This window comes from Beta vulgaris, chromosome 3 (assembly GCF_026745355.1).
Source record: "Beta vulgaris subsp. vulgaris cultivar EL10 chromosome 3, EL10.2, whole genome shotgun sequence".
NCBI lineage: Eukaryota > Viridiplantae > Streptophyta > Magnoliopsida > Caryophyllales > Amaranthaceae > Beta > Beta vulgaris.
This window is the reverse complement of record NC_079204.1, coordinates 54,348,258-54,363,081: the sequence shown is the minus strand read 5'-3', so window position 1 is coordinate 54,363,081 and position 14,824 is coordinate 54,348,258. Positions and strand designations below refer to the sequence as shown.

The window sequence follows — 14,824 nt, the reverse complement described above, 5'->3', positions numbered from 1 at the left end:
TGCGATGTTGACGCTATGCAAAAATCCCATATGAATATGCTAAAAAGCACGCATTTTACAGCAATATCACAAGTCCACCACACTCTTGACACACTCTTTTCTACACTACCACACTCCAACACAATTACACCTTAATCATCTCAACTTCCCTACTACTATTTTAATGCCATAGTTCGTTCCATCATTTGACCATCCAACAAGTAACAACTTTGCAAAAATTATTTTCACAACTATGGCAAAGTTGATCTATCAATTCTACCAAAATCATGTTCCTCTCTTCCTCATCATTTTCCTCCTCTTCAATTCCCTCTCTTTGGCCGTCTCGAAATCCGAGGAAGAGGCCTCGGAATGTGCTTCCGTGACCACTAGCCAATGTCACGATAAGTTCAAGGCTAATAAGCTTAATTTCATTGCGATATTAACCATACTAGTGTCTAGCATGATTGGAGTATCCTTACCCTTATTTTCTAAGGCCGTGCCCGCCTTACGCCCCGATAAGGACCTATTCATCCTCGTTCGATCCTTCGCCTCCGGCGTCATTTTAGCCACCGGATTCATGCATGTTATGCCTGATTCATGGAATGACCTAACCTCGCCGTGTTTGCCTGAAAACCCTTGGAAGGTTTTCCCATTTACGCCGTTTATTACTATGATTTCGGCTTATGGAACAATGATGATGGACTCATTTTCTACTTCTTTTTATGAAAAGAAGTGTAAATCTAAACCACAAAATGAAAATGTAAATGAAAATATTGACAAAGATGTTGGAGATAATGTTGAGAATAAGAATGAATTAGGTTTAGGTGAGAATCATGGTGGGCATGGTCAGATTGTACAAATGATGATTGATAGTGAAGGTTCAAGATTATTGAAGGACCGTGTTATAGCTCAGGTATATTACTAAGCTGTTTAATTTACTCTTTAGTCAAAACAAATATTCCATATTTAGATGTGTTTATTTGCTTCAAAATATGGGAAATGAAATGTGGGAGTTTGAACATTTTGTGCATTTCTTCATATCAATTTTGACTCAATCTTATTTATGCCCTAACTTTCGTTTGCTTTTTGCATTTACCAAGGTACACATTTGAACGTCAATATGTCTAGTAATGCATCAATAAATAAAAAAACATGAAAATGTTAATAATATGAAAATCACAAATTATTATAATAGACGGTCTAATTTTAATATAAAATTAGACAATGCAAAGCTACGTTCTCTTAAGAAGCCCATTCAATTTCTCTCTAACCTAACACTATTTTTAGGTATCTTGCACCATCCTAGTCGTCCATTCTCTTCTCCTCTTTTATTTCCCTTTGAATTTCGAATTAGAACAAACAATTTTTAAAAATAGTTCGTCAGTCTTACAAAATGGATTAAGCTAGTCACTAAATGGATTAAATCAGTCACTAAATGAATTAAAGAATGTTATTAATGAATAGATTAAACTGATCACTAAATAGATTAAAATGGTCACTAAATAAATTAAAGTAGTCACTATATTAAGAAATATGATCTATTCTCTTCTTAATATTGGGCTTGGGCCGCGCCTACTTTTAAATTAAAAGTAGACGGTCTCTTACAAGACCAACTGTATAAAAATATTCATCAAAATTATCCAATAAGATATCTCATATAGATACTTTTTTTTGATATCTAAATATATATGCTCCTGATTTTGGTTCTATAATGGAGGAGTGTGCAACTTATATGGAGGTACGCATATACAAATCACAAATTCTTGGGTGTAACAACAACCCACATACCACCGTTTTTTTTATATATAAAAAAAACTCAAATGACAAAATAACATGAAAAACGTCATTATTTGTATAGTCCATGTCATTCTTATTTATGCATATTACACAATAAGTTATGGTGTACTGAAGACACACTCTATATAAATATGCGATAATGATGATAGTAAACACCTTCAAATTGATTATACTATAAAGGTTAAGAGCTTAATTAGGTTGATTGGTTATAATTTGTTGTCATGTATCATGCTATACATCTCTTTGCATGTGTTATAATAATCAGATATGCAATAACTTATAGCTAGTTTCTGTGATATAATATGGTGCAGGTTTTGGAATTCGGAATTGTAGTTCACTCAGTGGTAATTGGTCTGTCAATGGGATCTTCAGATAATGTTTGCACAATTAGGCCACTTATAACCGCCATCTGCTTCCATCAACTCTTTGAAGGAATGGGCCTTGGTGGTTGCATTTTACAGGTGATCATCAAATTTCTCACCATTGTATAAAATTAGACACAATTTTAATTGTGTATATTCGACGTTGTGTATATATGTATGAAAATTCTTCTGTTAGTGACACAAAAATCATGCATATCTAGCTCAACTTTCGGATCAAATGCTTATGTCAGACAGTATGATAGAAGAACACCTTATGAACATATATATTCCATGAACTACAAACATGCACGAATAACGTAGCTGACTTGGTTGGTAGCTTAGTGTAGCCATATTGGGATCTTATCCCTCCGTTTTTTTTTTTTTAATTTATACACTTTTCTTTTTAGTTCGTTTTTTTTTTTTAATTTATATACCGTTGCTTTTTTTTATTTTTGGTACATATCACATCTACTTTCTTCCCTTTTTTTCACTCACGTCATTCACTTTTTGATATTTTAACCCACTATTTTGTTTCTCTCTCACACTTTTCAGTTTCTCTCTCCACATTTTCAGTTTCTCTCTCATACTTAAGTTAAGCTCGATGGCGTCAGGGTAACTTGACTGACAAAGAACTCCCCTTGGCTTGACTTTTCTAGTTGACTTTCCTTTCTCTTGTTGAACTAGGTTACATATGTTTCTTACATAACGTAAACCGTCTATTATATTTTTAATTCAATCGGATTTTTGAATATTATTCTTTGAAACATCTAATTTGAAAGAATTAACTTATAGTCATTATCCACATACCTGGTCCCCCTCTCGAATATCCTTTTTTTTTTCTATTACCCTTAAACTGCATGTATTTGTCTATTTATATGCTCTAAATTATCTTTTGTACTTCCTTTTTTATTCTCCTCGAAAATGACGTGAGTAAATTAAAAAGAAACAAACGGAGTAGTTTGATATTAACAATACTAGCAAAAGTTTGATTATTTACAAACATGCATGCATTCTATACAATTAATTAATATTTCTTGATCATATTTGATATATGTATACATTCAGGCTAAGTATGGTTTGAAGATAAAAGCAATAATGGTGTTCTTCTTCTCCGTAACAACACCATTTGGGATCATCCTAGGGATCCTTTTGCAAAATGTGTACCAGGAGAATAGTCCAACAGCTTTGATCGTCGTCGGAATCCTCAACGGGGTGTCTGCCGGACTGCTTATCTACATGGCTTTGGTAGACTTGCTATCTTCTGATTTTAAGGGGCCAAAACTTCAAGGAAATCTGAAGCTTCAAATATGTTGTTATGTAGCAGCTTTGCTAGGAACTGGTCTTATGTCTCTTATGGCTAAATGGGCGTAAGTAGTTGTCTACCTTGTAGGAGTACACAGCCATCTTTAGGGTAGCAGCTAGGAGTGTACATGAAGCTCACTTTCCCGACTTTGGAATTTTGCAGTTTGAAAATGTTGCAAGGTCAATCTTTATTTTGCAAAAGTACTACAATTTTTTTTGGGAAGGGTTCAAGATACTTCAATTTGTTTATATGCATATGTAGGGATGGCAGGGCCGTTTCAAATATTTTGGATGCCCTGTACTAATAATTAAATCGGGGTTTTAAAAACACAACATGAAAAAAATTACCTTTGAAATAAATAATGTGATAAAAGAACGAAGTTAGAAGAAGTTATAGAAGAGAGAGGAGAGAGAAGTTATCAGAGGAGAGAGAATAAAAAGTGGACGATTGAACACGGCAAAAACTGAGAGTTGTAATCTTTACAACTCACGTGAGATAGATCAGGTGCACAGTAAGGGCATGTTCTCTTCCGCATAAAACAACTGAACTGAACTTATTAGAGCTGAACTGAACTTATTAGAGCTGAACTGAACTTATTGGAGCTGAACTGAATTGAATTAAATTAAATTGAATTAAATTGAATGTAATAAATATATAAATAATATTTTAAACAATAATAATATGAATATTAAATAATAATTATAATGATAAGTAATAATAATGAATAATAATAATAATACTCCCTCCGTTTCATTTTAATCTATATACTTTGACATTTTACACTATTCACAAATTTTACTTTGACTACCATTATTTGTGATTTATACGCAGATGAAAATATAGTCATGTGGGATCTTGTTAGATTCATCATAACATGTATTTTATTAATATGTACTTTTTATAATTTTTACAAATAAAAAACTAAAGATATATGTCCTCAAAGTTTTGCATTGGCATGCGTGAGAAGTGTAAGTGTGTAGATTAAAATGAAAAGGAGGGAATAGTATTTTGGATATTTTTAAATGATAGTTATAAATAAATAATATTAATAATCATAAATTAATAATAATGATAATAATGATAATTAATAATAATTATTTTATATTATTTGTATTAATATATTAATACTTGATGATGATATATAATAACAATAATATCTAAGAAGTAAATTAATATTACCATTTTAATAATTAGTTAAATAATATAAAAATATTTAGTAATAAACATAATGATTGGGTTGGACCACGAAAATTACATCATAAACCGTCTTGACGCGATTTGATTGGTTTATGGGCTAAAAAAAGTGAGTTTATTTGTGCTTTGACCTAAACCATGTTCCTCCTAATAATAATAGTAATAATAATGAGTAAAACTATAATAAATAAAATAATATATAGAAACAATAATAATAATAATAATAATAATAATAATAATAATAATAATACTTAATAGTAATGATATATATTTAAATAATAATAATAATAATAAAAATAATTAGTAAAATAAATTATACCAACATAATAATAATATTTAACAAAATGGTTATAAAAGAATGGAGCTGAACCGAACTGAACCGAACTGATTGGAGCTGAACTGAACTGAATTGAATTGAACTGAACTTATCGGAGCTAAACTGAACTGAACTGAAAATAAGCTGGGGAGAACAGGTCCTAAGTTAGTGTACATCGGTTCATATTAGTTTTTTTTTATATTTGTACTACATAAGATTCCCATATGATTATCAAAAAAAATAGTAATGATTTGATTTATTTTTATGATAGAGATATCTCTTTTCTTGTCAATCCCAAATCCCTGTTCTTACCAAAAAAAAAAGATAAGGAAATGAAATAAAATGGACTCTTATCTGTGAAAATATCAGAAAAAGGCTCAATACATAAACCAAAGGCACAAAACAGCTTTTTCATTGCAGATAGAAGGTACTTCTATAGTTCTATATAACAAGCATATACTAGGACAAAATCCAAAGAAACCCAAAAGAATACAAATATAGGACATCATTTCTATTTTGCAAATTATTGTATCTGAAGGTCTGATGTAGTCAGGCCAATATTAGTGAAACAAACCTAAACCCTAAACTGCTAAACATAAAGGTAACCAAAGTACTTAAAAGCTGCTCAAAATCCTACATAAAGTTGTGGATATTTAGACATTACCAATCAACTAAAAATCCTTGATCCCTGATTCTTTTGTTGCCATTTGAATTTAGCTCCATTCATTTCATTCCCTTGGATGTACTCTGACCCTCATAATTCATAAACCTGCAACTGACCCCTAATATCATTCCCAATCCTTCTCCTCTATTTGCAGGATTTACATCTGAATTCCAAAAAAGTGATACTTTCACATTGATTCATCAAACCAGCTTAGTCCTGTCTTAACTCTTATATTAGCAAGAAAAGAACTTCACTGCTGCCAACCAGAGCTTCTGCCTATGTTTTCCCTCTCGAATAGGAAAACGTTTCTATTTATAAGACAGCGTGCTTCTTGAAACACCACTAGATTTATGTTACAACTTTACTTTCATAATAATTATTTCTCAAACTGTCAAAGTTCAATATCGAATGTTGTGATTGCGCGTGCGTTATGATGCGAATGTTGGCTACTTCGCTTTTGTGACCTGCTCTTCAATTTTCATTCTTTCATCTTCCAACCATACTAACAATGTCCCTCTAATGCAAAAATTTTGCAGTTCAAGCCAAAGTAAGATATCTCTTTGCAATTTATATTCACCCACCAGGCTCTTCGAGCTCACAAGTGAGCTCAGCCATATTGAATCTTGCTTCTTGGCGCACTTCTAGGTTCTAGCACATAGGTAAAGCTTAGTATAACCTTAATGTTTGGCATATATTTGACAAGTTTCCTTGCTTCAACCAAAGTTTCCTCTACCTCAGCTGATAAGATACTGAGAAAACTCTGCAACAATTCACAACAGAACTGTCAAAAGCTTTTTCTTTCTGGGAAGTTATTGCTGAACTTAATTTGCAACAGCACATCCAATGAACATAACAGATCACAAAAAGAAGAGATTTTTTCTGATCATTCCAGATCTTTTTGTCAAAGTGATAGTCACAACTCACAATGTAACTACAAGAATGTGTGAGCCAAGGAGAACTAGACAGGTCATCTTAGATATATTACACACATAATTTTGAGCAAGGAATATATTGGTGATCAAAAAGGAATTATGCTAGCACAAGCATTACATCACACGAGTAAGATTTACCTGAATCCACATGATTTGAGAAATTTCACATAGAGAGTACTCCCACTGTCCTACAATGTCATATTAGAGTAACCCGAATCCACAAATTTTGATTAATAGGGTTTGGTCTGGTGACAAGATTATCAAGTTTAGGGATATCTTCAACAAACAGCATACGGTGAAGACTGAAGATACATAAAATTCAGCAAAATTCTAAATATGTCAGACACCTAATATATAACCATATGGTATTTTTTTAATAAACCTCAACAAGCTAAAAGAGTTTAAATGAGGAAAAAAGAACGGTTGTAGTCCTATCTTACCCTATTAGGCCCTATTCTTTTGAGCTCACTTCCAGCTTAGTTCACTTGCATTCAGTACAGTTCACTATAGTATAGTATACTTCAAAATTGTGAAAATTCAAAGGAAAATTGATGCTAACACTCCCAACTACGGCCCGATTTGTTAAAGAAGTTCCCAACTTGAGGGAGATCCCAACTGAAGATAATCAAAAGTTGGAATCTTTTAAAGCAAACCCGCCATTGTTCAAATTGCTAAAAAAAATCATATGTAAATTAATGCTGCTACAAGTAAAGTGACCATCTCAGCTTTCTCTACCACCCGTCATTGCAATTTGGAGCAACATATCCTGCTCAAGTCTGTAAAGATTTAAAACGATTCTAAAACAATGAAGAAGAAAGTATATCATTAGGTATAATATAGAGGAAAAAATGATAAAGAAAACATATAGTAACAACCAACAACCATAGCAGAAAAAAAGTCACGCATAATTTACATAGTCGATTAGCATACTCAATTACTTTTAAGTTGAGCCTGATGCCCAATTTCTAACTTAAACCATACTAATACATACATGACACGTCATACATTCTTATGATGCATATACAGGTAGAAAATATAATTGCAATAAAACTAACAAGTATTATTCCTTAACAAATTAATAGGAATTATCCCAACTATTGCATGTCTTCCCGAAATAATCCCAACTATATGGGGTGTTGCATTTCCAAAAATAACTGGGTGGTCAATGTACCCAAATCAACTGTAATTGATTTCCATTTCATTTTATCGAACTTTTAGAATATACATTCTAGAACAAAACAAATGTGGAACAGATTTACAGAGCCTAAAGGATACCTGAGCAAGAGTTTTTCCACTGATCAATCTAGAACGAGTCGTAAATAATGACACAAAACTGCCTTAAAGTCAAAGGCTAATGCAAAATACGCCAGACCAACTCCAAAACGAGGAGTGCTATCATATTGTCCGGGACTCTGCCAAGGTCATGAAAAAAGTAATTGGGTAAACTACCTTTCAACACTATGGATTTACGTAGGTTGTAGGAGCTTGATGTTTCTCGTAAATAAATGTAGGACAAAAATCAAAATCTACATCCATAATCTATCTATGCCTCTCTCAAGCTAAGAGCAGTAAAGTCAAGTTCCCTTTCAAGTGATCACTATTATAACATATATAGGATCCACTTTCAAGAATAAATCAACAAAATTATGAATTACAAGGAAAACAATGAAAATCGAGAGATTTCAGCTTTATCTTTACCCATATCTTTTCAGTTGAATTTAAAGCTAATGTGGTGGCTAGGGAGAAAGAGATATTAGCAAAGGAAGGATGGCGACTGTATCATGTTCAAGGAGGGGGTAGTTGGCATGGGGAAAGGGGAAGGGAGGAGGCTGTAGGAGAAACGACAGACACGGCCATACGGGGAGGGAAATTTATTTCGAAAAAGAAAAAATAATTGGGCAGCCATTTAAATTGCGCAATGTGGCTATGGTGACTTGGTTAGGAGGTTATTGTAGGTCACCATACAGTTTTTGGGAAGAATACCATACAAATTACATATTCGAATAGCACGCTCTGTTATTGTAGGTGGGGTTCAGGGATTATAAATGACGATAGTTGGTTTGATCCCATCATTTTTCCTATTGCATATGCATTTCCAATGGACAAGTTGCAGTGAACTGACAGTTTAAAGTAACAAATAATATGAAATGGAGATAAAGTGGAGAATACATACTTATCCCTTCAGGATCTTCTTCCTCGTCAGGTTGTTTATCAACGTCTAACTTATCAAAACAAAGGTGATGAACCTAATCCTTGGATTGGAACTTCTTCAATGCATTTAGGACAGCAATGATAGCACCTGATGTAGCCTGGTGCAAGTCTTTAAAATAAAACGAAAAATAAAAAGATAGTAGCTTGAGTACATTTACAAATATTCATACATGCAAAAAAAATTGGAGGATCTTTCCCAGACAAGTCAGGTATACCTTGTTGCACTTTTTTATTGGTGCTACTATTGGAGAGTCCTACTACTTGGAAGATGTTTCCTGTTCAAGTAACTAGTTCAAACTACACATATATTGGAATTTGAAACCATAGAAGAGGAGCCGCAGAAAAAGCACCACAACTCTGAACAAGTAAAAAAGTCCTTATCAACCATCATAACAAAGACTTGATATAAAATGGTGTAATCATAAAATTAAAGGTAACAGAAAGATTATTAAGGGTATTATATAGGTGAGGTATATGTAAGAAAAAGGTAAGGGCTGAAATTTTTTAGATTGAGTAAGGTGAACGGGAAAAAGGTAAGATAAAGTAGAGAGATGAAGATAAATCTTCATTTTACTCAAAAGAGAAAGGTTAAATCCAATGAGGACTATTTAAGTTAAGTCATAAGTGTGCTAAACATTGCAGGATAGAGGAAGACAGGGAGTACAAACCCAACTTTATATACTTCCTCCGTTCTTTATTGATTGCAACAATTGGATCTTTACACTATTCACACACAATTCTATCACCATCGATTGTGATTTTTTCATATACATACGGAAAAATTATGATTTATGGATAGCTCAAGCTAAGGAAATTTATGATTTGGTATGCACTCCACAAGGAAATCAAAACCACATTTACACTGTCACAAGTAGATGACAACATAGAATACAGCATTAAAATTATAATTCACTCAAAAAGATAAATATAATGAATGCGAATTTCATTTAGAAAAAACCTGAACTTGGTCTTCCACTTCCCACATTAAACATAATGTTCATCCTCCCCTCTTTAGAAAACTCATCATACCAACAATAATTCTAAGCTCGCCATAACAGGTGATGATTAAGTTCTATGCTATCTCCATTCCTATGAACAAATGTTTCGAGTAAATGCAACAGATAATATAGCTGGAACTTGTAACTTTTTTTTGCAAAAGGTGTCAAAAGCTAATATTCGCACTTGAAGCAGACAGGAAACAAATAATGCTTCCTGAATCTCAAGTATATATGGATCCAGAAAAGCAGGGCACATTCAGCACATGAATAAATATCATCTGCAAAAATATGTGTATTACGAAATTGGGAAGGGGATTACAGTTATCTGAAAGCACTTACACATTAATGAACCACTCAAAACATGGAAACAAAGGTGCATTTATGAGTCAACTACTAAGTCTACTACTGCTAAGAAGATATCACAATACAGTAAAGGAAGTCCCTTCCATAGAGGATGCCACCACAGAAGGTCCTTCAGGAGAGACCAAAATAACTTACAGCTTATTCCCATGCCTGAAGTAACTACCCAGCACAGACTAGTCTTCCAAGATAATCTTCTAACAGCAGCCACTCTTCAACCCTCATTTATTCAGGAGAGCATCCTCTATGACCCATAAAAAGAAAGCACCACAACTTATTACTTGCTCCAATACCCATTTTCATCTACAGACTGCTAGAATTCGTGGTGCAACCAACAGCCAAAAGAGCATTCCATATTTTATATTGCTTGTACAATTTTACAAAGGCCTGTAAGGCCATAACCTTGGCTGCTGATGATATAAATATGAGAAGATAAGAACAATATACTACCTTGTAATGCCAGGCTCAATCCCGAACAATGAGAAGATAAGAAATATAAATTTGCTTAAATATTTGCAAATCTGAAGCACATCGAAGACTCACCATATAATGCATTGTTGACACTTGACATGATCACTCCTCTACTAAAGTTAATATACTAGCTTGTAGCCCATTGATGATTCTTATCCATAGAACTATTAGCTTCAATGCAGCTGCAAAGTTAGATGTTCTTTTGAGTTACCGTCCATCTCTTGCAGCCCTCTAGGAAACTACGCCATATGAGAGCATTTGGAGGGAATGGCATGCTACTGATCACTTGCTCAGCTTCCTTTAGATGCCCATGTCTGGATAATAGGTCCACAACCCCATGATAATGATCCATCTTAGGCTCAAGCCCATATAATCTTTGCATTCGTGAAAATAAATCTATCCCTTCCTTAACTAAGCCTCCATATCTGCATGCTGAAAGCACAGCCAGGAATGATACAGCATCTGGCTTAATTCCCAGGTTTTCCATTTCCTTGAACCTTTCCAAAGCCTGAAAAACCCAGCCATGATATCCAAGGGCAGAAATTATAGTTGTCCATGTAATAAGATTTTTATCCGGTGTAACATTAAAGATCTTCAATGAATCTTCAACACATCCACATTTTGCATACATGTCAATTAAGATGTTGTAGACAAATGTATCACAACGTTCAAAGTTGGATTTGATTAGGAGACCATGGATGGAACTACCCAAAGCAAGGGAGCGCAGACTGGTGCAACTACTCAGGACACTCACAAATGTATAATTGTCAGGATAAGACTGAACTTCCAGCATGTGCTTAAAAACTTCTAGTGCTTCAGTATGATAACCATTATGAGAACAAGTAGATGTTAGAATGTTCCACGAAACAGTGTTGGGTTCATCCAGTCTAGAAAGGATCTCTAGAGATTTATCCGGCTCACTCTTTCTACTATAAGCAGCTGCTATAACATTGGAGGAAACCACTGAAAGTAGTGTCTCTGTAGATTTGGCAATGAGCAATGCATCATGTATTAGTCCATATTTGGTGTATGAGGTAATCAGCAAGGTAACAACATACTCATTTTGTAGGTACCCCATTCTTATAGTTAAAGAATGAAGCTGTTGCAACTCAAAGACAGAAGATGATTTCAGCACTGCAGAAAATGTGAACTCATTAGGACAATCACCCAACTGAAGCATCTCTCGGAAGAGACCTAAAGAAGTGCTACCATTTTTAGAAGTGAAGGCTGCAATCAAGCTGTTCCATGATACTACAGTTCTTTCACACAATTCATCAAAGCAACGTCGAGCAGAAACCAGCATATCACATTTCCCATAGAAGTCAACTAAAGCACTACCCACAAACACATCAATTTTCATCGAGTTTCTTATAACCTTTGCATGAATATATTCTCCACACAATTGTCTTTGCAGATTTGCACAACAATTGATAACACCAACATACGTGGTTTTGTTAGGCAATATATTTTCATAGAGCATACGCAAGAGCAGCTCTAGTCCCCTCTCAGATCCCTCACTTCTCGCCAACGCCCCAATCAACGTATTAAAAGTCACAACATCACGAAAAGGCAACTCCTCAAACAATCTTTCAGCCGAAGAAAAGTCCATACATTTCACACACACATTAAGAAGAGCATTTGAGGTCGAAACATCAAAATTCAAACCCTTTTTAATCACTAAACAATGCACTTGTTGTCCAAATTCTTGCCCCTTTTGCCCCACAAAACCAGACAATAAACCCACTAAAGTGCTCTCAGAAAGCACATAACTTGACCTAATCACCCTGCAAAACAAAACCATAGATTCTTCCATAAACCCATGATATCCTAACAAAGAAATAACCGAATTCCACGTAACCAGACTCTTATGAGGCATATCATCAAAAACTCGCACCGCCTCATCAACACACCCATGTCTACCAAACATACAAATCAAACTAGTCCCAGCATGAGGTTCAGCAAAAAACAATCCATTCTTCAACATTAACCCATGAATAACACATCCCCTCCTCAAATCCAAAGCATCACAAGATAAAAGACCACCAAAAGTGTATTGAGTAGGTCTAAACCCACAAACCCACATATCATAAAACAGTCCCCAAGCATCCTCCACCTGCTCATTGCGACTATACGCACTTATTAAAGCATTATAGGAAACCAAGTTTCTTTCAGGCATTTCATCGAACACCTTGCGTGCATTATGTAACTCTTGAAATAACGCATACAAAGAGATGACGTTGTTAGTGAAATACGTTGATTGTCTCGCATACGAACCCAAAGTAACAGTAAGAGCATGAAATGATTTAACTGCATTGAGGGTTTGAGCTTTATTGCATTTATGGAGAAGGTAGTGAAGTTGTTCATCTGGGTATTCATTAAAAGGTTGTTGGATTGTAGTGAAGAATTTGGTAAACTTTATAAAAGAGGAGGAAGAATAGTGAAAATTCAGGAATATAGAGCACAGAGATTTTGGGAGGTTCACGCTTTGTTTCAAGGAGAAAATCATGTACAAGGCGCTAAAATTTGAGCGAGTAACGAGTTGCCTCAAGTTTGAGAGTGATCGTATATACTATGGTTAGTTGGTAGTTGGTACTTATATAAAATTATGAAAAGATTATTATTCTTGGTCTGTTTTTTTATACGTTACATTCTGATCCATTGTTTGTGATTTATACGTGAATAAATATATAATAATATAGGATCTCGTTAGATGCGTCCTAACATGTATTTTTTTTCAATATGTATTTTTTATAATTTGTACAAATACAAAATTAGAGCTCAAAGGTATGCATTAACATGCATGGAAAGTGAGAGTGTAACATGTAAAAGAAAGAAGAAATAATACTTTTTAGGATTGTTTTGGTCTTATCTTTTCTTTTTCTTTTTTTAGGGGAAAGTAGCAAGCTAGTATTAATTCAAAGACAAGTGTCCATAATTACATAGGGCGCAACCTCAAGGATGAGGAGCTAGCTCATGTGGTAGAGCACTCTCCTCTGATCTTTGAGGCCAGGGGTTCGATCCTTACCCCCAGCATTATGTTGGGGTATTTCCTTAGCATGCTTTGCATGCATTACCAGCCAATGTGCTGGCAGCGGCGGACCCAATTGGAGACATGGGGGTACAACTGTACCCCTATTTCGCATCAAGTATAATTTGATTACCTGACTTGGCCTAGTGGTCACCGCTAATTAATATAGTTGTTTCTGTCTGCAACATCGCGAGGTCGAATCTTGGTGCATTATATAATTTTTTTATCTAAACTCTATTACCCGCACTCTTATTTGGAGCCACGTACTACTTGTCTACTTGTAGGTTTGCACTTTGGAGCCATTAGTACCTCATTTTTCACTTTTGTTTTTAATATTTTGAATGCTGCACCTTAAAACTTTGACTTTGTATTTTTATTTTTTCCATCTTCATAATTTTGTAATTGTATCTATCTTATAATGTTTAAAGATGTGTAAGACAATTGCCAATTAATTGTAATCATATGATTGATCATTCATTCACATTTTTAGTGCTAATTACTAAAGGTTTGTACTTAATACTAACTTTGATAAGATAAATTTTTAACTTCATTGATAAGTAAAAGTAATTATAATTATTCAAACAAATAAGAACGTGTCGTCCAATAAGTTTACTCCTTAATTATCAGTTGTAATTTGCTTGAAATTTGAACTGATTATTGAAAACTATTATCAATTACTCATCGTCATTTTTTCAAACGATTTCGTACCCTTGCGGTTTTAGTCTTAGACCCGCCATAGATGTATCGTACAACTTTTTCCCTACTTTTGTATTTGTTGTACGTCTGTATTCCCAAATTTAAATTCCTGGGTCCGCCACTGTGTGCTGGTAGTTCCTACAAGGCTAGTAGCCTTGGTAGGGGTTAGCCCTTGGGCTGACTTAATTTCACAATCAAAAAAAAATAGGGCGCAATCTCCATAGGAGCATGATTTTCCCATATTTGTTCAGTAACAAAAGGAATTTTAACACAAAATAGGGCATTAGATTAAAACATTAGTGAGTTACATCCATGTTAAGAAAAGTTTTAAGCCACAAAATGGCTATAAGCAAAAAAGAACCCCAGATACATACCTCCCAGATACATTAAAGCAAAAGTTGGAGCCAACCAATCCTAAACCATAGGATTCACTAATTCTTGCATGTAATTCTACAAAACACATTGTGGAGGAGCAGTGTGTGTGATCCTATCCATTTCCATATTCATCCCAAA

The 14,824-nt window shown here is 34.2% G+C and overlaps 2 protein-coding genes across 15 annotated transcripts; one reads left to right on the top strand and one right to left on the bottom strand.

Moving 5' to 3' along the window:
• Positions 1–212: 212 nt before the first annotated feature.
• LOC104889612 (zinc transporter 7) lies at positions 213–3,509 on the top strand. The gene is made up of 3 exons (XM_010674870.2): positions 213–892; positions 2,088–2,237; positions 3,204–3,509. The coding sequence occupies exons 1-3, from the start codon at positions 233–235 to the stop codon at positions 3,507–3,509; spliced, it is 1,116 nt and encodes a 371-aa protein (XP_010673172.1). The 5' UTR covers positions 213–232.
• Positions 3,510–5,439: 1,930 nt separating this feature from the next.
• LOC104889555 (pentatricopeptide repeat-containing protein At3g58590) lies at positions 5,440–13,207 on the bottom strand. Of its 14 annotated transcripts, none has more exons than XM_057393184.1 (4): positions 10,255–13,207; positions 8,974–9,033; positions 7,823–8,867; positions 5,440–6,375 (listed from the first exon to the last, which is right to left on the bottom strand). In XM_057393184.1, the coding sequence occupies exon 1, from the start codon at positions 13,091–13,093 to the stop codon at positions 10,778–10,780; it is 2,316 nt and encodes a 771-aa protein (XP_057249167.1). In that variant the 5' UTR covers positions 13,094–13,207; the 3' UTR covers positions 5,440–6,375; positions 7,823–8,867; positions 8,974–9,033; positions 10,255–10,777. The 14 variants fall into 14 exon arrangements, with proteins under 14 accessions (XP_057249167.1, XP_048495939.1, XP_048495938.1 ...); XM_048639982.2 differs by having other exon boundaries at positions 5,440–7,959; positions 8,721–8,867; XM_048639981.2 differs by having other exon boundaries at positions 8,721–8,867.
• Between the last annotated feature and the right edge of the window lie 1,617 nt (positions 13,208–14,824).

Coding starts and splice junctions, on each gene's coding strand:
- LOC104889612 (XM_010674870.2), top strand. CDS start 233: ATGGCAAAGTTGATCTATCAATTCTACCAAAATCATGTTCCTCTCTTC. Junction 893..2,087: donor AGGACCGTGTTATAGCTCAG/GTATATTACTAA, acceptor AATATGGTGCAG/GTTTTGGAATTCGGAATTGT. Junction 2,238..3,203: donor TTGGTGGTTGCATTTTACAG/GTGATCATCAAA, acceptor GTATACATTCAG/GCTAAGTATGGTTTGAAGAT.
- LOC104889555 (XM_048639980.2), bottom strand. CDS start 13,093: ATGATTTTCTCCTTGAAACAAAGCGTGAACCTCCCAAAATCTCTGTGC.